Source organism: Barbus barbus (genome assembly GCF_936440315.1).
Source record: "Barbus barbus genome assembly, chromosome: 9".
Classification (NCBI taxonomy): Eukaryota; Metazoa; Chordata; class Actinopteri; order Cypriniformes; family Cyprinidae; genus Barbus; species Barbus barbus.
Genome location: NC_136737.1, coordinates 27,296,115 through 27,319,025, shown reverse-complemented (window position 1 = coordinate 27,319,025; position 22,911 = coordinate 27,296,115). Strand labels below are relative to the sequence as shown.

The 22,911-nt window shown below is 34.0% G+C and overlaps 2 protein-coding genes across 5 annotated transcripts in view; one reads left to right on the top strand and one right to left on the bottom strand.

The window, feature by feature from the left end:
- LOC306874843 (lisH domain-containing protein ARMC9) overlaps nt 1–19,085 on the bottom strand; it is a 44,914-nt gene extending 25,829 nt beyond the window's left edge. For 2 of the 4 annotated variants that reach the window (XM_079425121.1, XM_079425122.1), the window contains exons 1-18: nt 18,902–19,072; nt 18,434–18,519; nt 18,230–18,355; nt 17,529–17,699; nt 17,128–17,283; nt 16,847–16,939; nt 15,010–15,034; nt 14,625–14,782; nt 14,430–14,528; nt 12,360–12,395; nt 9,237–9,271; nt 7,384–7,495; nt 7,005–7,097; nt 5,965–6,055; nt 4,378–4,501; nt 3,886–4,025; nt 3,609–3,685; nt 465–539 (exon numbers count right to left, since the gene is read on the bottom strand). In XM_079425121.1, coding sequence (XP_079281247.1) covers nt 465–539; nt 3,609–3,685; nt 3,886–4,025; nt 4,378–4,501; nt 5,965–6,055; nt 7,005–7,097; nt 7,384–7,495; nt 9,237–9,271; nt 12,360–12,395; nt 14,430–14,528; nt 14,625–14,782; nt 15,010–15,034; nt 16,847–16,939; nt 17,128–17,283; nt 17,529–17,699; nt 18,230–18,355; nt 18,434–18,508 — 1,686 coding nt within the window. In that variant the 5' untranslated portion in view covers nt 18,509–18,519; nt 18,902–19,072. Of the gene's footprint in view, nt 1–464; nt 540–3,608; nt 3,686–3,885; nt 4,026–4,377; nt 4,502–5,964; nt 6,056–7,004; nt 7,098–7,383; nt 7,496–9,236; nt 9,272–12,359; nt 12,396–14,429; nt 14,529–14,624; nt 14,783–15,009; nt 15,035–16,846; nt 16,940–17,127; nt 17,284–17,528; nt 17,700–18,229; nt 18,356–18,433; nt 18,520–18,901 lie in introns of all 4 variants that reach the window. The other 2 variants (XM_079425123.1, XM_079425124.1) reach the window with 1 other exon arrangement.
- Nucleotides 19,086–19,590: 505 nt separating this feature from the next.
- On the top strand, nt 19,591–22,911 carry LOC306875597 (DNA-directed RNA polymerases I, II, and III subunit RPABC3). Its single transcript, XM_079426275.1, has 6 exons — nt 19,591–19,741; nt 19,903–20,031; nt 20,772–20,855; nt 20,936–21,029; nt 21,495–21,578; nt 22,399–22,911. Exons 2-6 carry the CDS (start codon nt 19,959–19,961, stop codon nt 22,514–22,516), a joined length of 453 nt encoding a protein of 150 aa, XP_079282401.1. The 5' UTR covers nt 19,591–19,741; nt 19,903–19,958; the 3' UTR covers nt 22,517–22,911.

The following is a 22,911-nucleotide window of genomic DNA, read 5'->3' as shown; positions in this document are numbered from 1 at the left end:
ATCAAAGCTGAATTTTCAGCATCATTACTCCAGTCCTCAGCGTCACATGATCCTTCAGAAATAATTCTAATATGCTGATTTGCAGCCCAAAAAAACTGTAATACATATATGTATGTATTATATAAACGCAACCCAAACTTCTAATCAGTAGTGTATTAATGTATTAATATATAACAGGTTTATATAATAAGGGTGAGGTTTTTGTTTGACAGTGACTTTTCTGATTTTACTTAAGGATTACGTGTAGTTTAGTGTTTTCTCTGGGATTTTAAAACAAAACTATTAAACCATTTTTTTTCTGCAATGTGAACTTCTCATTTGTTGCATCATACATCGCTTTTTAACTTTGAAAGGTTTGACTGTTATCACAAATGCAATGAATGAGATTTTTATTACTCATTGGATAAGTTAAATAATACTCTTGATATTATGCACCTGTGAATGAACTGTGATTAAACACATACCATTTGTTTGGCTTCCTCTCGAATCTCTGGCATGGACAGGATGCTGTATAACGCTCCATTCACATAGTACCGAATCTATATTTGCATACATGAACACAATCATGCAATGAAAATTTGAAACTTCAGCATCCCAGACACTTTCATCCACTACCAGCCAAAGTTTGGACACAAATCTTAAAATCATTCTGAACTAAACACATGGTTATAAAAGCTCTGTACACTTTTTATGCAACTATGATATTTTGTTTCATATTTGATTAACTTTGCAACTGTATTTGAACAATTAAATCTGCATTAAAATAAACTGATTTAAATTACACTACTGTCTTCTGCATAGCACTGAACTTGAATTTATTTTTTGTAATTTGTTTTATAACCAATGAATTTTGCAACATTAACACTGTTGTTTTCTAGCTTATTATTGTGAAGCTGCTTTGACATGGCATTTTATATATATATAAAAGGACAGGTCTTTTTTGTTTTGCATTTGGAATTTGTGCTCTATGCAAACTAAATTTCATAATGGTGTGCCACAGGGTTCTATACTTCGACCCATTTTGTTTTCATTGTATATGTGCCCATGAGGCTCAATTTTTCATTCATATATATATATATATATATATATATATATATATATATATATATATATATATATATGAGGGGGAAGTCGTGGCCTAATGGTTAGAGAGTCGGACTTGTAATCCGAAGGTTGCGGGTTCGAGTCTCCGGCCGGCAGGAATTGTAGGTGGGGGGAGTGAATGTCCAGCGCTCTCTCCACCCTCAATACCACGACTAAGGTGCCCTTGAGCAAGGCACCGAACCCCCAACTGCTCCCCGGGCGCTGCAGCATAAAATGGCTGCCCACTGCTCCGGGTGTGTGTTCACGGTGTGTGTGTGTTCACTGCTGTGTGTGCGCACGTTGGATGGGTTAAATGCAGAGCACGAATTCCGAGTATGGGTCACCATACTTGGCTGAATGTCACTTCACATATATGATGCATCATCTATGCAGAGATGACGCTCAGTTATATATTCCAATTGAACCAAAAGGCTCTCAATCCTTTGATGAACTTGCACAGTGCTTAAGCGATATTAAGGCCCAATCCCACTTCTACCCCTTACCCCTACCCCTCTATTTCACGTGTTCACGTGAAGGGGTGTCTCCATTCTCTTTTGGTTGGAGGAGTAGGGCTAGGGGAAAGGGCCAGATAGCCCTTCAAACAAAGATTTTTCGGGTCCATACTTCAAACGAAGGGGTATGAGAATTATCAACATAAATTGGCTACAGAGGCAACATGGCTGCCCAAGTGAACAAAAATAATATAATACATTTTTGTCATTAATAAAGATTTTAATTAAAAGTAATCATTTGTTGCATGTTTCATTCAATCGTGTGTTCATATTTACGGTCATGTTATTCAAAGAAATGTTTGCAAAAAAATCGCTAAAGTTTGCTAACGTCATATCATTACTGACTGCACGATAGTGCCACGACATATTTTCATATCTGATCAGACCCATAACCACCATAGACATTGAGGGGAGCTTGTCCCCCCAATAATTAAATCACTAAAGCTTTTTCTCAAATATTGCCAATTCGAGAGAGAGAGAGATGAAAGTTGCGTGTTTGCACGTCTGTGCGTCTCTCTTTACAATGAGTGAGTTTACTTCAAAAACTGCGATTTTATCCTCTCGTTGCTGGAAAATATAAATGTAGTGATTCAGCATTTAAACTGTTATTAATAAAAGTCGTGGGGCAGCGTTGACAAGTTTCTTTGCTCCTGGATGCGTGAGCTGTGCGATCTCTGATATGTGTGTGTATTTTGTTTTTTATATACCGGTGGGGACTTAAACCTGAATACACACAGACTCATGGGGACTTGTGTCATGGTGGGGACCTAAATTGAGGTCCCCATGGGTAAACAAGCTTATAAATCACACAGAATTAAGTTTTTTGAAAATCTAAAAATGCAAAAAGTCTCCTGTGAGGGCTAAGTTTAGGTGTAGAGTTGGTGTAGGGCAATAGAATATATGGTCAGTACAGTAAAAAAAAACATTACGCCTATGGAAGTCCCCACAGGATAGCGAAACAAGTGTGTGTGTGTGTGTGTGTGTGTGTCAGTAAGCAGCACATTAATATAGAATGGTAATTAAAGGCTAATTATTATAGGTAATAATATGTGTGTGTATTGTAGGAGCTAGACGACGTAAGACGATGTGTAATGCTATAGTAGTGGTGTCCCAATTCTTGGGGGAATTTTTTCACCCCTGACACTCTGTTTCAAGGGAAGGGGTAGGCATAGGGATAGGTGAAGGGGTGTAAAATAGAATTGGGATTGGGCCTAAAGCCTGGTTGGCGATCAATTTTCTTCAACTTAATACTTATAAGAGTGCTCAACTATATTGTCCTCACCTTGAATTTTCATTTTTGGTTGAACTGTCCCTTTAATATTTTTTTTTTTTAATGTAAATTAGAACTGAGCAAAACATTTGTTTGTCAACTTCAGTTTATTTGTTGTAACAAATGTTTTGCTCAGTTCTAATTTACATTAAAAAAAAAACTATTAAAGGGACAATTCAACCAAAAATGAAAATTCAAGGTCCAGAAACATAGCAAGGAGATCAGTAAAATATTCCATGTGACATCAGGGGTTCAACCGTCATTTTACGAAGCTTTTGGAGAGCATCACATACGTAAACAACGAATGCTGTTCTGTTTCAGCTGCTCCACACAAATATATTTTCTACATTGTTTACGCTTTGGTGTGAACGTAGACAACGTATTCGCGTCGCGCAGCTGACACTGAACAGCATACGCTGTTTGCGTAATTAATTAATATTAATATTAATACATGTATATATAATTTTGAAGTGCTGAGCAAGTTCATTAGGGAATATACAGTATAATAGTGGAGGCTTGATTCTCAAACATTTTAAAAAGGGAGTGAAATCTTCAAGGAACATTTGCAAGACAAACTTTTAAAATCCAACATTGACAAAAGCGTTCTTATTTGAGAAATGTCTGACGTAAAAAGGCCTAAGCGAATTGACGCCTTCAGGTATTCACTAATCAGGAAGGCGGTAAACAAACTCAAATAACACACCCTGTTTGTGCATATAGTGCTTGAGCAATTACTGATTTACCTCATGGTTCTCATGTCCCAGGAGCTCTGTCAGGACTTTCAGAACATGCTTGGCGTCCTCTGCACATTTCTTCTTTCCTGAAACGTGAGATTTACTACAGTAAACACTGTGCTTCTTATAGTACATTTCTCTGATTACTTTAGCAAATCAAATAAAGAGGGCAAATTAAGTAAACAAAGGATGATGAACAACAATGCAATTGTTTAAACATACTTTTATTTCTTTGAAAGATATTGATTAATAACTCATTGTGGCGGTGTATCTGCAATAAACATACCTTGAGTGCGCAGGCAGAGGTTCATGAGGAGGGAGATGGCATATTCAAGCGTGTAGTCGGACAGACAGTCGGAGTCGTGGAGCTCTTTGACCAACCAGCCAATCAAACCGTCTCTGATCATAGCCGATTGCTGCGCTCGCCTGCACACAGCAGAAAATATACTAACACCAGGCGTTTTTTGAGGTGTTTAAAATGTACTAATTTGGAGTTCCCAGTCAAAACTGTTTAAATTTCTCGCTTTGGTATATTATCAAATCTTGGATTCAGTCTTTTTGTCATCTTGCTCACTTTCAATTAGCACAAGTTTTCTATTTCTTTTTGGAACCGCTTGATCATACTGTTTAGTGATCTGAGCTTACGTACCAGGTTGGTTTAACATCTTAAAATGTTAGCTTTTTTACATATTTTTTTTTAATCATTACAATTCTGTTGGTGCAGCTGATACAACAGATGATTACAGTGTGCGTTCACATTTATTAACAAATGGCATACCTGAGGCTGAGTTTCTGCAGCACTGCAAGCACGTTTTCTCGAGTTACAGACTCTTTCTCTTCAGTCTTCAGAGAATCAAGCAGAAACCTCAATAAAGAGGGTATCTGAGACAGGTACATGCGTCCTGGGCGTGCAACAGTGCATGAGACGACAATAAACATGTTTCAGAACTAAGGACAGAGATGTATACAATGAAAATTTAGCAAAAAGCTCCAAAAATCGAGAATTGACAACCAAAAATGAATTGAATTTTGCTCAAAACCAACGTCAATTAATCAGTTTGGGCCATGGTCAAAACAACGTAGTGACCTATATCTGCCAAATGAAAAAAAAAAAGGAAAAAAAAAAAGGTGTGGTCACATTTGTGAAATTTCAGCAAAATTTCTACTAAAATGTAAAAGAACAAAATGTCTGCTGTCAACAGTGACATCAACATGGCGAATGAAGTATAGCGATCAGCACAACAAATCCATGTGACCAATATGAACTCGTGGGGAAATACATCGCCCTTAGGGGAAATTTCTGATTGTGTTGATTCCTATTGAATTTACATGATTTAGCCTGTTAACAACAGTAAACAGTTTGAAAATTTATTTTTATATATATAAAATGCCAAATGGCCAAAAAAAATTGAGTCGAAAAAATATAAATCCACACATGCTCAATTGCTTCAAGGTCAGAATTTTGATTCTAGCCCATAACGTTAAGCAAAAACTTTGTGTATTATAGTGCCACCTAGAGCATTGGAGTGATGTGTGTGTTTGATTAGCAGAAGTAATCTGGAACCAAGTTTGTTTACAGTCCCTGACACACCGAAAAGGTAATTTTAGCGAAAATTTCAGCAAAATTTAACAGGCAAAAAAGCTCCATTGTCTACTGTAGATAGCGTAGCGAACATAACGATCAATGCACTGAATGTAGTGGACCAATCAACGCAACCAAGCCGCATGACCAACTTAAACTTGTGTGAAATTGCGCGAATACCTATTGAAATAGATAGATTTAGCCTGCAAAAATTCACAGAACAACAGTAAACGTCATTCCACACTGAAATTTTCGCATGCGTTTTTCTGATTTCCTCATCCTTTCCTATCAAAATGTATGCTACAGATGCGAAAACGCAGAGAATTGAACCTGATCCTAATTTTTTTTTATGATGGACGAAAGTTTCGGAGGCAGTGTTTAAATGCGATTGACACAACGAGAGGTCGTATTTATTTTTAAACATGCAAAAATTTCGGACTCAGTGTGCAATGGCTTTCAATGTGACCACACCTTAAGTTTAAAAAGTAGGTTTTTCATAAAATGACAAATGCTGCCAAAAAGTTTGAGGTGGAAATATAAATCCACATTCACAATTGATTCAGGGTCAGAATTTGAATTCTAGCCTGTTACAAAAAAAAAAAAAGTGTTTTTGCGGATTATAGCATTACCTAGAGCATCGGAGGGATGTGAGTTTATGATTAATGAGTTGGATTGGAGAAAGATTTTTTTTTTTAAAGTCTCGGACACAAACTGATTTGAAGGTAGAAAAATAAAACTCTGCTTGAAGCAAAGACATTTTTGTGAGGAATCATTTTCACTTACCATCACACAAAGAGGCAAAGGCATTAATGAGTCGTGCCATATACTGTCTGACAATTTCATTTTTGGCTTTCATCAGATAAAGAACAGTTTTCTGTAAAGTAAACAAACAAAACCGGTTAGGCAAAAACTGACTCGGCTTTTTTCTTTTTTTTTTTTGCATTTTCATATTTCATATTTTGGTCCAATTAGTTGTTTATTAACGTGAAAAGGACTATTTTGTCGGCCAACAAAGTTTATTCTGGATTTTAGTAACATGAGATATTGTCATTCATCCTGAACAAAGACTGAAAGGTGAGCTAAAAGCATATATGCTATTATCTGACTCAACTGCCTTAAGGAACTTGCTGACAATGACTGGAAATTGTGAGTCAAGATGTCACGTTATCTGCTGAAACCTGATCATCCACTTTCATCTTCATCCTAAATACTCGAGTCAGATTGATAGATTGATGGTAAACACATTTTAGAAACGAAGCAGGTCATAGACAGCGCAAAATATGTTTAAATGTTTTAATTGTTGTAGGCTAAGTGCACTCATTGTGAACCACAAAACAAAAACGTCTCAACATCTGGATAGAAATGCAATTGAAATATATTGGAATTACATAAAGGGTCCATTTTCAAATCAGTTTATGAACTTGCATACTATAATAAAATATCCTGCAATATATTCTTTAAAAATCAAAGTGTGGAGAATGGGCTAAAATTGTTTATGTTTTTATGTGGAGCTCCTTGTTTGTTTATTCAGCCCGGCCACCAGCTTGACGTCTCCGCATAAAAGAAAGACAGATTTTAGTATCGATAAACATACCAAAATTAAAAGTTTCACATATTTGTATAGATGCAGCACACAAGTGTTGGAAACGATGTGTCAAGATAGCTAAATGTCCTGCAAGGTCATATCAGTGCCTTGATATATAATATGTTTACTATAAAGCTATTTTAAATCTGTAAAATTATTTTGAGTGCACTTCTTTTTTATATAAATACACACACACACACATTATATATAATTTCCCAATTAGGGTTTTGTAATGTACCTGTTTGGAACTGTAGCGCTCCAGAAGATCATTGCTGATGAAGGCTTGTAAAACCGTGTCCCTTTGCTCACCATAAACAGATCTGGTTAACCTCTGGGAAATTACAAGAAAATTGTCATGCAATGTGAACACCAATTTGTGTATTCTAAAGGGCAGAAAGTTCCTCAAAGATGGAGATAAAACAACAAAATATCTCCTACAAACTCTTAAGTTTAAAGGAATCAGAATTTAATTTTGACCATGCCGTTTGTAGCATGTTTGACCAATTTTACCAGTGATTCTTGACTTAGAAAACACCCCTAATTGTAGTGATATTGTGTCAGAAACAATGGGATAAATCAGTGCTGTTTTGAGTTTACTAATGGTAATTCTGAGTTACCCAGCGCAAGGCTTGAAGCAGCAAAGCCTTCAGTCGATCCGATCCATTCACTAGGTCTTTTTTTAGCTTCTCGTAGTCAAGGGAAGGCAACAACGGCACGTCTTTGGGCCTCCTGAGAGCAGGAAATGAAAGGATGACGAATCAGCACATGAGAGCTGACTGATTTGAATCGTTCCATCTCTGGGAACATCACATGTTTCCATATTCTGGTTTTATTGCATTTATAGAATTACTTTTGAATGATGGGACAAGTAAAAGATGCTAAAGTTAACAAGCTACGGAAGACATTCATTAAATATTTGAACAAAATTTATAACACAAATTACAGCAATTCATCCTGGTTTCTAAACACCGTCTAAAATGAAACTATTTGATTCTACTGACAACTATAGATTTTAAAGAAAGAAAGAAATCTGGATATTGTGTTATTGTGAATAAAATAAAATAAACATACTATAGGTTTACGGTTTGGTTTAGGCAAACTATGCAACTAACTTTACTGTTATTACTAGAGATAAGGTCATTGCACACCGAGTCCGAAAATTTCGTCTGAAATTTTCGCACGTTAAAAAATAAATACGACCTTATGTTATGTCAATCATGTTTACATACTGCCTCTGAAATTTTCCTCCATCATAAAAAAATTTGGATCGGGTTCGATTTTTTGCATTTTCCGCATCCGTGGCAAGCATTTTGAGAAGTATTTTGACAGTTCATAGCCACCATGCGAACGCATTTCCTTTCTATATCTCAGGATTGGATGGACCAAATATTTTCTTTCTTTTTCTCTTTTTAAGACGCGAGAAGACAACAAAATCATCCTCACTGCTTGAAGACTCCATTTAGTACTGTTTTGTGATTTTTTCCCCCGCAATGGATTAATGAATATATATCGAACTCAGTGTGCAAGGTTTCTGTCCGTGACAAATTTTTAGGATAATGAATACGAAAAAACGCTTTCGAAAATTTTGGACTCAGTGTGCAGAGACCCTAAGTACAAATAAAGTGTTACAAAAACACTTTTTGTTCAGGTGTCTTCAGATATTTTTCAGATTTAAATGTATTTGAAATATTAATGGTTATAAAAACAAGATACTGTAATATGGGATGTAAAGGCTAGATTTCACGCTTTTCCCCACACAATAACTAGCCCTACAACATAATCCCCCGGTTTCACAGACAAGGCTTAAAACTAGTCCTAGTCTAAAATGTAAATCTGAGCTGTTTAAACTGAAAGAAACATTCACTGACTGATCTTAAAATATATCAGTGCCTTTGTTTTGTCTCAAGATGCACACCAGTAATGTTTTTTTTTCTAAGCAAGTTCATAAAAATTACTTAAATGTCCTAATTGAACTAGTCTAAACTCTGTCTGTGAAACTGGGCCATTAAGCAGTCCTTGGTATTAAAAAAAAATACATAAATAAAATGTGAAAATCCCTGATCTACATCAAGTTACCAAATGTTTAGCAGACAGGCCTGCTACTACTGGCGAGACAAGATTTTTTACTTAGTACTATCAAACGATTAATCATGATTAATCGCATCCAAAATACAAGTTTTTGTTCACATAATATACGTATATGCACTGTGTATATTTATTATGTATATATAAATACACACATGCAGTATGTTTTAAAAATATTTACTTGTATATATTTATATTTTATATTATGTATAACTATATAAACATAAGATATTTTTCATAATGCATGTGTTTGTATTTATATATACATAAATATTCACAGTACACAAACGTATATTATGTAAACAAAAACATTTATTTTGGATGGGATTAATCGCGATTAATCGTTTGACAGCACGGTTTTTATAATCTTTTAAACAAAACTTACTGAGGTGCAACTGATGCCCGCAACATTGAGGATGCCTAAATGAAAAAAAAATTAACAAAAGTTATTGGAATGATGATACATTGGCTTGCAAACAAAAATGAAATGCCTTTTAGATGGTTATTCTACAGTATGTGAGTATTCAGGTTGTTGCAGTAATGGTTGCGAGCGCATGCAGTATGGTGGGGTTATGTGTATCTGCATGCGATGAATGACCTGAAACAAATGAATAACATAGTCTCAAAGCTGGGAGGTTGGAGGAGGGGGTTAGTGAGAGGAATTCCCCATGCTCATTATTGCGCTGCACCTGCAGGATCTAATTTCCAACTGAGCCAAAGAGCGCGGCAAATTCTGGCATTAGAAGCCATTCCTTGGGGAGGGTTACACCGAAACCCACGAGGAGGCGGATCATGTGAGCACAAACTCAGGTGGTCCCGCATTATTTGGAGTGTGAGGAATGGTGATATTAGTGTGTGGGTATGTTACGTGAGGCCACATTTTCTTTTCCTGTCAAATATAAACATCCTTCTGTGAAGGGCTGCGTGAGTCATGCTAGTTTAACTTCAAACTGGTTTGAGGAAAAGTTCCGGATAGATGGAGTTATGCAAACGATCATGCCCAACTTTGGTAAATCTTATTTGCTCTGATTATTTGCAGTTCGTCTGCGTATGTGGATTTCACAATGACAGGAGTTTGAACGTAATGTGTTTATCCTGGTGCAGAGAAGGATTATGGTTTACATGTATGTCAAAACTAAGAGTTGATTCATTATCTTTTATTTTTTTAATAAATAAAACTATTATTAAATAATTTTCTTTTTATTAATAAGAGTAAACAAACAAATAAAAACAAAATTTATGTTATTTTCACTTCTGCTTATTTTTATAAATATATCTACATTTAGGAATCATAATTATATTAAATGTTTTTGAAAGGCCTCTCTTCTGCTCACCAAGGCTGATACTTTACAATATTATTTGTTTCTATTTTCGATCCATTCATTTGATCAAAAATAAAAATACAAACCTCAAAAACAGTAATATTGTAAAATATATTTTAAAATACTTTTTTCTGTCTGAATATCTGTTAAAATGTAATTTATTTGTGTGATCAAAGCTGTATTTTCAGCATCATTACTCCAGTCTTCAGTGTCACATGATCCTTCAGAAATCATTCTAATATGCTGATTTGCTGCTCAAAAAACATTGATTATTATCAATGTTTAAAACTGTTTTCCTTGCTTATTTATTTTGAAAACTGTGTAAGACTTCCATTAATTTAGTTTAAAAAAAAATATCAAATACATAATTTATTGCATCCTTGCCGAATAAAATTGATATCATATCATATCGGGCTTTTTCCCCTTTTTAAATAATCTGTGACTTTCTGGTGTCATATATATATATATATATATATGTATGTGTGTGTGTGTGTGTGTGTGTGTGTAAACACACAACCATTTACATATCAGAAATAGGAATAAGGAAAAACTTTGCACAAAATAAATAAATACACCAAAATACAAATAATTAATTTGCCCATGATGTTTCCAAATTCAAATTACAAAAATTCCAAATTCAAAAAACTTTATGAAAAAAAGTCTTATTAAAAAAAGGTTTTTACATTGAGCTTGTTTTAAGGATGTGATAATTACATTTATATGACTATTACATAATTATCACTATTATTATTATTATTATCTTGATAAAATGTCTAAGCATCCTTTTTTTTTTTTTTTTTTCTTGGCCTGTCAGTAACACAGATAACACATGACAGTACGTATGTGTAGTTATGCTATCATCATTCACAGCCTTTTTTTTTATTTTTTTTTTATATATATTTTTTTTTTATTAATTAATTAATAAAATTTTATATACCCTTTTATTTAACCATACTATGACCGACAAGACCAGGGGACAGAGAAAACAAGAGAGAGAAAAAAAATAAATTAATAATAATAATAATAATAAAAAAATAATAATTATAATTATAATGATAATAATAAAAATAATAATAATAATAAAAAAAAAAAAAAAAAAAAAAAAGGAATTAGAAAAAAAAAAAAAAATTGTGGATAAAGTCAACAGAGAAGGGGGAGAGAGAGAGAGGAAAAAAAAGAGAATGGGGGATAGAGAGAGAGAGGAAAAAACAAAACAAAAAAAAAAAAACAGACAATTTGCTTCGATACCTGCTGACAAAAAGAGAAAACAACAGAAGACACAACAGAAGACACAACATCAGTGAAACTGCAGCAACAACCAACATCTGTATGAATCACAATAAATTCTAAATGTTAAATGTTATTGAGCAACACGCATAACTAATATTACAAAATAAGTTTTGAAGCAACAGCAGATCAGAACAATGTGTGTCTGTGAGCACCCGTTTTTACACCAATGTGAATGCTTGAGTGTACACCTGTGTGTGTGAGCGCGCTTGTGTTCATAAGGTTCCTCCATGTAAATGTTTAATAGTGTGTGTGTGGGGAACAACACTAAGCATGTCTAAGCATCCTTAAAACAAGACGCTTGTAAAAAACCTTTTTTTATAAGGCTTGTTATGAAGAGTTGCATTTGGACACATCATCAGCAAATTATTTATGTTTTTGTGGTGTATTTATTTTTTTTGCAAAGTTTTTCCTTCTTCCTTCTCTGTTGCCCATTGTCTCAAGTTTCTAAACAAAAATTAAGCACACTGATGTGTAAATGCAGACTGTCCTGTTTTCTTCCCCTTTTTTTTTAATCTGACGCTAGGAAGTTTCAGATTATTTTTAAAAGAAAATCATGATATGACCCCTTCACTAGTGTATATTGAATATAAGCCCTTGTTGTAACAGTTTTGTATGCATGTATACTGTCCACTCTGGGGAGCTGGAGATAAGTGAAACACAGTCTTCAAAGTAATCAGTGTTACGCGCTTCCTCCGGGATTCAGCAACAATATACCTGAATGTCGGACAAAGCCAAGCATTCTTAGACCGAACAAGGACGTCTCGTGACACTAGAGCGATCTAGTGGGAACTAGATGAAGTAGAGGGCTTTGGGACGAAATACAAAGGAGGAAGAGGACAGGCAGGACTCATGGTGATACAGGCAAGACCGGGGAGGCAGGAAGAAAGACAACTTACATATCCATCATCATAAGGACTCATAAAGTAATATCCCTTCATGAGCAGACGATCATACACACACAAACACACAGGAAAATATGATTGAGGACATACTAGCTGCAAAAGCATGTAAATATACAAACATTTTAGGCAATGTCTGATTATGCGACTCTTTGTAGGACCTGGATGTGAAACATGTTGGGTTTTGAAGGAAAATATCTTACAGACCAAAACGTTTTCGTTGGTTTAAGCGACTAAATGATGATAGAAACTGAAAACAAATCATAAAATACATATCATAAAAGGATTTAAAAAAAAAATGTATCACTCCAAAGGTGCAGTCACATTTTGCCATATTTTCATGCACAAAAAAGATTTTGCAATCGTGTGGATTCCAATTGAAATTACTGGATTTTCTTTCACAAAAAAATTGATGAACAATCATAAATGTGACCACCATCCACATGTTTTTGTGCTTAAAAAACTTGACACACACACAAACACAAAACAAGGTCTAAACACATGTAAAAAAAAAAAAAAAGATTGTTTTTTTTTTGCATTATGACAATTAAGAACATTTCACTCCAAACTGTCATTACCGTAATGTATAAAAATGTCATTGTCATTATCGTAATGTGATTAAAAGAATGGCAAATTACAGATTCTGATAGCGTTTGCCACTTTAAATTATGCTGATTTAAATAAATAAATCTTTTTAATATTGTTACGGTTATGAATTACCATTGAGAATAACGAGAATCTGATTTTTTAAATGCAAAAACACATGGCACAGAAGTCAAACATGTTTTTCTAGAACATTTATGAAGAAAAAAAAATGATGGAAAAGCAGTGCATTGGAATGCAAAAACTTGTTTTGTGCGAACAGCCCCTAAAGGCTTTGTTCTGACTGGATAGGCAGTTTAGATTTTTTCTTTTTTTCTTTTGGCATATAACAAAACAATGAGACAGCAGAAAACCTATTCACATTTGCAAGTGCTCTGAATTACATTCTGATCAGAAACGGGTCCCAGTGTAAATACTCAAATCAGATTTCAGAGTGTTGCGTGTATATGCAATGCACAGTAGTGCACGAGTAAAGACTGAGTGAAAATTTGTGAATTTAAGCTAAGTTAAAGAATATTTGTCATGACCGACGTGAGCAGATTCAGAATTTTCAAGTTTCTGTGCTCTAAAAGTGACAGCTGCTTTCCATTTTGAATTCGAAGTTATACATCTATGGAAGCCCATTTCAACCATGGAATAAAAACTTTGTTTATTTCTGAGAAATTCTGTAATTCTGAGAAAAAAAAAAAAGTGAGATCTGCAAGATACAAATGCAGAACTGTGAGACAAAGTTACTATTCTGATAAGACAAATCTGAATTGTGATATATAAACTCGCAGTGGCAAGAAAAAAGTCTGAATTCTAAATGTTTACATTACAATTCTGACTTTTTTCCTTAGAATTTCAGAAGTTCAGCTTGTGAGATTAAAAAATTGCAATTACCTTTTTTTTTTATTCCGTGGTGGAAATGAGCTACCATACATTTAACCCCAAAATAAAGAAACTTTACTCCACATTTCTAACATTATTTTCAAGACAACTGCCCCTTCGCAGGGAGTTTGATTGAGAGGCGATCCAACTAATCATAATGCCAAATTTGCCATTTTGTCTGACAAACAAACCAGACTGGAACTCTCATCTGAAAGGGAAACTTCTACAAATGCATATTCAATAAGGTCAGGCGCAAAAATAACTGTGTCCATGCCTTTTCAGCGCTAATTCTTCACTGCACGTCTTTAATAAATCCGACAATACTAATTTAATGGCAAAAGACGGTTTGCGCTGGAGCAAGCTGTTAGTAAAACTGGCCCATAGTATATACTGTATATTCAATACACATTGAATATTTCTTCTATTTACACTGTCTGAACAAAGAGACACGATTTCATTATTTGCAAAATAACAAAGAAACTGGATATGGGTAGAGTGAGGATATGCAAATAATATGGAAAAGATATTTAGAACTAAATTTGCAAATTTGTATCCAATGCATATGGTCAGTAGTCTGTGGAGGCAGTGACTCACAGTGCCGGGTCTGGTGAAGTCCATACTCTGAGCAGCGCTCTGTCTCATGTGACCGCTGAAGAGCCGCATGCACACGCCTTGCAGGCACTCTGGGGAGATCTGCAAAACATCCGCCATAGTCCCTTGAGCATTCTACAAGGAATTATTTGCATTGTTGGAATTGTGAACATAATGTGCGAGTTGATGTTTGCTTGCCATCTTTCCACGGACTGTGGCCTCCAGAGAATCCACCAGCTCGGCCGTGATGCCGATGAGGTTGTGATGGTCGGCCTGCAGCTTGGCGAATCTCCTCATGCAGATGGACGACTTCCTTTCCGCCTCGGTCAGATGGAGCTGCATTTGCTGAATTGTTTCTGGGAGCGAAAAAAACACACAAGCAGTCAAATAAGGGGATGGTGAACACGCATGATGCAAAAGAGCCAGATCGCCACAGTACGGGAAGTTAACAACTTCTGAGTGTGACAGTGCATTTGACCTACAATCAGGGAGCAAAATGAACACTCGCTAAAATCGGATTTTTCTCACGTTATGTTACAAAAATTTACTTTTTAATTAAATAATTAGGCTCAGAATAATTCACCTTTGGTGCCTTTTCCACCTTCGTTCTGGTTTTGTGGTGTTAAGGAGCCATTGTTCATTTTGATGGATTAATGTCAGCAATCATCCCTGCCCTCAAACAACATCAAGCAAAAACATCCCAGTTTGCTCATCAAAAACACAACATTCATGCAACTTGTGTTCACAATCCACAGCCCATTGTTCTGACATAACACTAAAACATGTACATTATTTGACAAGGTACAATGCGTTTAGCTATTTTGGCCCTTGCAATGTTTAATTATTACGCAACCATAATCCTCAGGCTTTCCTCTATTACAAAAGAGATTCAGCCATTAATAGGTAAGAGGAGTTTATGGTGCAGTTGCTCATGGCTATTTCAGGTTTCAGGTAAAACTATTTAAGATGAGTCATAGCATTTCCTGCTTCTAAAGCAAGTATCGCTAATAACGTAGCTCAAACTTGGGTTCAGTGATTCAAATATAGTCCTAAACCTAAACATGTTTTTATCTTTATACAGGAAAATTAAAATATTATCCAAGTTGGGAGTCTGTAAGATATTATTTTTAATGCTGATGATCAAAAATACAGTAAAAATGAGTGCTGTCAAACGATTAATCGCGATTAATCTCATTGAAAATACACGTTTTTGTTTACATAATATGCGTGTGTGCAGTTTATTTATCATGTATATATAAATACACACATACACATACATTATATATTTTAAAAATATTTCCATTTATATATTTATATTAATATAATTGATATATATATATAAACATTTTAAATGTATTTTTTCTTAAATATATACATCATATGTATTTTTTCTTAAATATATACATCAAATATCATTACATATATTAGTGTATCCAAAATAAAAGTATTTGTTTACATAATACATGTGTATATTTATTATATATATATATATATATATATATATATATATATATATATATATATATATAAACACAAACACATGCATATATTTAAGAAACTATGTTATGCTTATTAAATATATTTATATATAATATAAAATATAAATATATAAATGTATATACAGTCATGGCCAAAAATATCGGCAGCCTTGGTAAATATGATCTAAGAAGGCTGTGAAAATTACTCTGCATTGTTATTCCTTTTGATCTTTTATTTTAAAAAATTATCTTGTTTAGACACATGACATCATGGATTCTATCAAATACCAACAGATAAAAAATCAATAAGTGACTGACTTTGTTAGAAATCTTATAATGGGCCATGTTTGGATCTTCCAACTGGACAATAATCCAAACACAAACCTCAAAAACAACACAAAAATGGGTCACTGAGCACAAAACCAAGCTTCTGCTGGCCATTCCAGTCCTCTGACCTGAACCCTGTAGAAAATGAGTGAGGTGAACTGAAGAGAAGAAGCACCGTCATCTAAAGGGTCAGGAGTGATTCTGGATGAAGCTGAACTCTTGAGGTGTTTTCTAACCTCATCAGGCATTATAGGAGAAAATTTAGAGCTGTTAAACTGGCAAATGGAGGTTTCAAAAACTATTGAATAAAAGGGTGCCGTTAAATGTGGCCAATGTGTATTAGAGAAAAACATTTATTTCATAATGATATTTACCTCCATTTTAAATTCTTATTATCCAATTAAAGGTTAGATTTTTGTGAATTTTTTAACAATGCAGATTAATTTTCACAGCCTTCTTTGATCATATTTTCATATTTGATCTTATTTAAAAATTAAGTTTTAATATATTTATGGTAGGAAATTTCAAAAATATCTTCATGTTTTACAGGTTTGGAAATAATCATTTTAAAATTATGATATAAAAAACGCCTCACAATATACACAAAAAGGATACATATAAAGTCAGAAGCCTCGGCGTGTTTGAAGCTTTCAGAGTCACTGAGAGAAACTTCTCCAGCCTTTCCCTCAACTCCAGCATCCAGGAATCCTATGATCCAGTAAAAACTGCTCAGTACATGAGGTTTATCATACAGAATAATACTAGTTTTAAAAATGCTACAATATAATGCACATATAAGAAAATGCATCCTAGTATATGCTTTTCTAAGAACTAACTTCAGTTATAGATTTTTTTGTTATGATTTTAATCAGCTGGTGTTTTGGTGGCTGTTGTACCTGGAAAAGCTCTTGGAAGGACGGATGTACCGTGGGATTGGGCACAAACGGCAGGGCATAGAATGGCAGGAACTCAGTGGTCTGGCTCAGTGCCGCCCCTCTAGTCTCCAGATAGTGTTTGAAATGCGTGATCCTGTTCTCAAACTCTCCTTTATCCTGCATTACACAAATATATTTTCACATTTAACAAAAAAATATTAGCATTTTGACTGAAAGCTACAACCGTGTCACTCAAATACTGATTCAAGTCATGTATTCGACTGAACCAGAGGTTTTTCTGAATATTTGACTTTATGAGGACATCTGTTGGTCAAACAGAATACATGCATTGAAGATTTTTCCATTCAGTTATTTTAAAAAAGGTCATTTTATTACTGTTCCCAACAGTGAAATGCACTTACGTGACTTCCTACAGGTGATTTCAGCGGGTAAATCGTAAAATGAATTTGTAAGTAGAATTCCAGTTTCTGAGCTACTGGATCAAAATCCCGAGTCTCTGGAGGAATGATTTTAGCCCACAGCTCAGAGAATACCTTATAGTCACCATCATTAAAAGAGCTGAGAAAATCCTCCTATTGGGGAAAAAAAAACAAGTTATCAAGTAATTAATTAACATTTAGTCTTTTTTTGTTTTTAAATCTATTATTATTTTTTATTACAAATACTGAGTGGTTTGTAAACAAACAAACAAACAAACACACACACACACACACACACACACACATAAATAAATAAATGGTTTTATTTTCTGATATCAAAAAAGTTCGGAACATTTCGGAATTCCGGCTAATAACATTAACAAAACAGGGGGAAAAAAAAAGTAATTAAAGAAACAATTTGTTAAAGTTAAACAAACTTTAGCTGATTTGTTTATAATAAGATTATACTAAAGCAAGCTAACCTGTGAAAAACTCTACAACACACTGATTTTGTTTTGTAAAAAATTGTACATAAATCTCAAATGAAGTAATGAAAAATCGCTGGCTAATAACACAGACCATTTAAAAGTTAAACGTTTGCTAATATGTTTATACTACAATGCAAGCTAAGGTAATAAAAAGCACAATAATGTTTATTTTTGAATAAATGAGATCAGTCTCACGTGAATGCCGATGATTTTGGAGTCTCGCCGTGAGTGTCCTGCACTCTTGAGGACCGGTTTTCCTTTGCGTTTGACTTCCTTTTCAAACACTTTCACAGTCTCTTCAAACTCAGCAAACTTCAGATACTGGAAATTGTTACATAATATGTCACTGCATGCCTATATCTGTGAAATATGCTTAATAATAGTCGTATGTAGGCCCACCTCGTTGATCATTGACAGCAGATCACTTTCACTTGCCAGATCCTCACCCATCTTTAGAGATTTTCTGCTGCTCATTGATCCACAATCTAAAAAGAAAACATTCATTTTAATATTGTAACAGAAAATATCAGATCTCAAGATCACTACTAAATACTAAATATCGCTTGTTAACAGCATTTTGGCTCACTAGGCTGCCTATAATCCCTTACGAAATCGACACAAACCCAACAAAACACATCATTTGCTTTATAAATAAGTGACCTGAGAGCCGTTTTAGCTTCTGTCTTCTTCAGCTCGAAGCTAAACAAACTGGTTAGGCAGAAATAAGCTAAACCGGCTGATATATGCTGCTATAACCTGTTTACTCGTAAATAATTATAAGCTGAATAAACACATATCTATTAACGTTATTAACGTTAGCTGGCGTGCGCGTGCTTTAGCCGGGTTAAATGTGATAACAGAACTCACCTCAGCAACAATAGTTCATGAATAACCGTCGCTGAACATATCTGATGCGTTTTATGCAAACTCCGTAGAGGTATATACGCTATTAAAGACGATTTCAAAACAGAAGCTGTTTGGCTAACTGCGTTGGTAACCATGAGGAAGACGCTTTCTCCTAGTAACCGCGACGGAACCGCCGTTTGCCGGAAACATGTGTCGTAAAATCTTTGTAGTTTTAGGTGAGGTTAAATGTAGTCGTTTGTATCTTGGGACGTTTTTGTTTCTTTTGAGTCAAAAGTTTTGACATGAGAGTTTCAAAAAGGTTTGTTTCTTGGCAGCAAGTGAGATTATTATAACCTTAAACTGAATTAATGGATGTCTTTCAAGCCTTCTGAAACGAAAAAAGCTAGGACTTTTATTGATCACTTTTATTATTTTTATTTATGTATTGGTATTTTCTTTTTATTAAGTTTGTAATCTTAGGTTTACTCAAAAATGAACCCATCCCTATTATTATTATTATTATTATTATTATTATTATTAGCAATAAAGCAGATTACAACATTTTGAGTTTATAGCTTAAAAACCTAATTTGTGCAAAAAGCAGAAATATTTTAATTGCATTGATTTATTTTAATTAATATTACGTCGCTATAAAATATTAAATATATGCAGTGCTCCACCGTCGTAAACGCGAGCCATGACCCGGATGTAGTAGTAAATCACGTGGCCAGAGGTGAAGCACATTGTTTCGCGGCATGTTTCATATTTGTGTTGAATGAGAAGAAAATTGTTGTTTTTTTGCACAGTTGCTATTTCCTATTTTTAACTGGAACGATTTCGCGAGCATTATATTTGGACAAAGTATGTAATTTTGCACAAATCGTTTATTTAATTCGCGATGAACTACTGTACCTGATACTAACTGTTAGAATGAGGCTTTATCTATATAATGTGTATATGTTTTTAAAGCTAAACATAGTTTTATGTGAAATATTAATCTCTTTCTTTTTGGTTGTTACCAGGATAATACATCACCAATCGAGGACTTTTTTCCATTTAGAGTTCAGTTTGTGTGTAAATGGCTGGGATTCTGTTTGAGGATATCTTTGATGTAAAGGATATTGATCCAGATGGGAAAAAATTTGACAGAGGTAAGATGAATGAATAATATATATATATATATATATATATATATATATATATATACACACACTATTTACATAACATTTCCATTAAAAGGCATTAAAATACTTTAATAAAAATATTATATTAATAAAATTTAAACATATTTATTTTCTTTCATCTTTTTAGCTTGTTTTGTATATCCATTATTGGAGTATTTTTAATTTTTTTTTACATTACATTAATTTATAATTTTTTTAAATACATTAAATAAAATGAAAACTTAAAATAAGACAAAGTAAAAGTTTAAATGATGAAAATTAATAGATTCAAACTCTCTTTTATTTATACATTCATTTTTAATGTTACTCATTCATGCTTTTTTTAATGCTTTACTAGGTAAATACTACTTGAATAAGAAATATCCATTATTAAAGTGGAATTTACATAAGCATTAAAATATATTAATAACATTAAAACATGTTTAAATAGAGGATTAGTTTTAATTGTTTAGTAATGTATTTTAAATACTATTTTAAGAATGGATATTAAGTAAAAAATGAAACCACAATAAAGGCTTTTGTGAGGGAAGCTCCATGATAGAACCGTATTTTAAAATGACTGATAGGATATAGTATTACCAAGAAATGTCTCTGTTAGTTTATCCAAAGTCATTATTTCCTTATTAATCATTTTGTATTTCTATTAAAATAAATTTTGGGGAAAAAAAAGTCTGAAATTCGAACTATATTTGCTTTGTTGTTATTAGTATCTCGTCTTCACTGTGAAAGTGAGTCTTTCAAAATGGACCTGATCCTTGACGTGAACATCCAGATTTATCCTGTTGATCTCGGTAAGTGATCGGTTTGCTCTTCAGCCATGTTGTTGTTTTTGATGTGGTGTCATCCTCATGATGGCGTATCGTTTGCTCAGGTGACAAGTTCAGACTGGTGATCGCCAGCACGCTGTATGAGGACGGGACGCCGGATGATGGGGAATACAACCCTCAGGATGACAGACCGTCCAGGTAACACTACAAAATATATAACCATAAAACTATAAATAAAAATGCAATGCAAAACGTTCAGCAGCACAACTGTTTTCAACATTGATAATAATCAGAAATGTTTCTTGAGCAGCAAATTAGAATGATTTCTGAAGATCATGTGACACTGAAGTAATGATGCTGAAAATACAGCTTTGATCACAGCAATCAATTACATTTTGCAATATATTCACATTAGGGCTGCATGATATATCGCATGTGATTGTCATGCACATCTTGTCAGTCAAGTTGGTTCTGTGATTAGTAGTAAATCTCCATCACCTGTTGGTGAACTATGGCTCCGTGTATTAAATTCCGCTCCATTTGAAAACAGGTGATGGAGAGTTATTAATTATCATCACAGAACTGGCTTTACTGACGAGATGCGCATGACAGTATCGTGCAGCCAATAAATTATGATTTATGGTCTTTGTTGTTATTTTGCAGGGCTGATCAGTTTGATTACGTCATGTATGGAAAGGTTTATAGGATTGAAGGAGATGAAACCTCAACAGAAGCGGCAACACGACTGTGAGTTTCTTTTTTTATACATATTTATGTATTATTTATTTGGTTGTTTGCTTGCTTTAACATTTCTAAATGCATGCAAATTTGACCTATTCATTCATTCCTTCGATTTTATTTATGGGCACCTTTCTTGTTACTCAAGGTCACCTAACAAAATCTCCCTGTAACATCAATGTAAAAACAGCAAACAAGGCAAACTACAAAATAAAATAAAGCAGTGATTTAAAAGTTTGAAGACTGTTGCAGTTACAGATGTCCTGGGGAAGGGCATTCCACAAATGAGGGGCAAAATAACTAAAACCCTGGACCCCATACTTCTCAGATGAACACGTGGTTGTACAGCTTGACAGAGAAGATGAAGGAAATACCGAGTTAGGCATGGAGGACACGTAGAGCTGGCTGTTGATGGCATATCAATGAAAATTAATTCCAAACTTCCTAAAAATTTGTCCAACAAGCAGTAAAAAAATAATGAATAAAAGAGGCCCCAAGACTGAGCCTTGCGGAACACCATCAGTAACATGCGATAGCTCAGATCTAAAGTTTTTAAGTTGTACAAACTGTGTGAAAGATACCAGAAAGATATGATCTAAACCAAGATAGACAGTGTTTTCTAAATCTAAATCTAAAATGTCTGGAGAATTTTAGATTTCAGAGAATTTTAAATTTGTGATTTTCAGGTGTAAACAAAAAAGTGATGGAAATTAATAAAGTCATGGGAACGTCAGTAGTTCTACATTTATTTTAAATAATTTTTTTAATGTAAAATGATTTATTTTCTAATATAATCACTGTTTCTAAACTGATTTGTGTTTCTGCACAGATCTGCGTATGTGTCTTATGGAGGTCTGCTAATGCGACTTCAGGGAGATGCTAATAATCTGCATGGATTTGAAGTGGACTCCAGGGTCTATCTACTGATGAAGAAACTTGCTTTCTGATTGTGTCTCCTGTCCTGTAGGGACACCCGCTTCTAAGGACTGAAAAAAACATGTGAATTCTTATTATTGTTATCTTTTTTTTTTTTTTTTTTACCTTTCAGCCTTTCCTGTTGTGGAAACTGATCTTGAAACTGTAGCCCATGGTAAATTACGTAAAAAAAAAAAATATATATATATGTATGTATATATATATGTGCTTTTATATTCAAGTCATACGAATGCTCAGGTTGATAAACTGCTTTCTCATTTCATCTAGTGCATGTGCACTACTTTGGCCAAACGTATTGATTGAATCCCTGTTGAATCGCATTAATGACATCAGATACATGTTTTATTTTGTATGTTTCTTTTCTTTTAAACCGTTTATCAGTAAATGAGAAATTGTGTTTACTAGG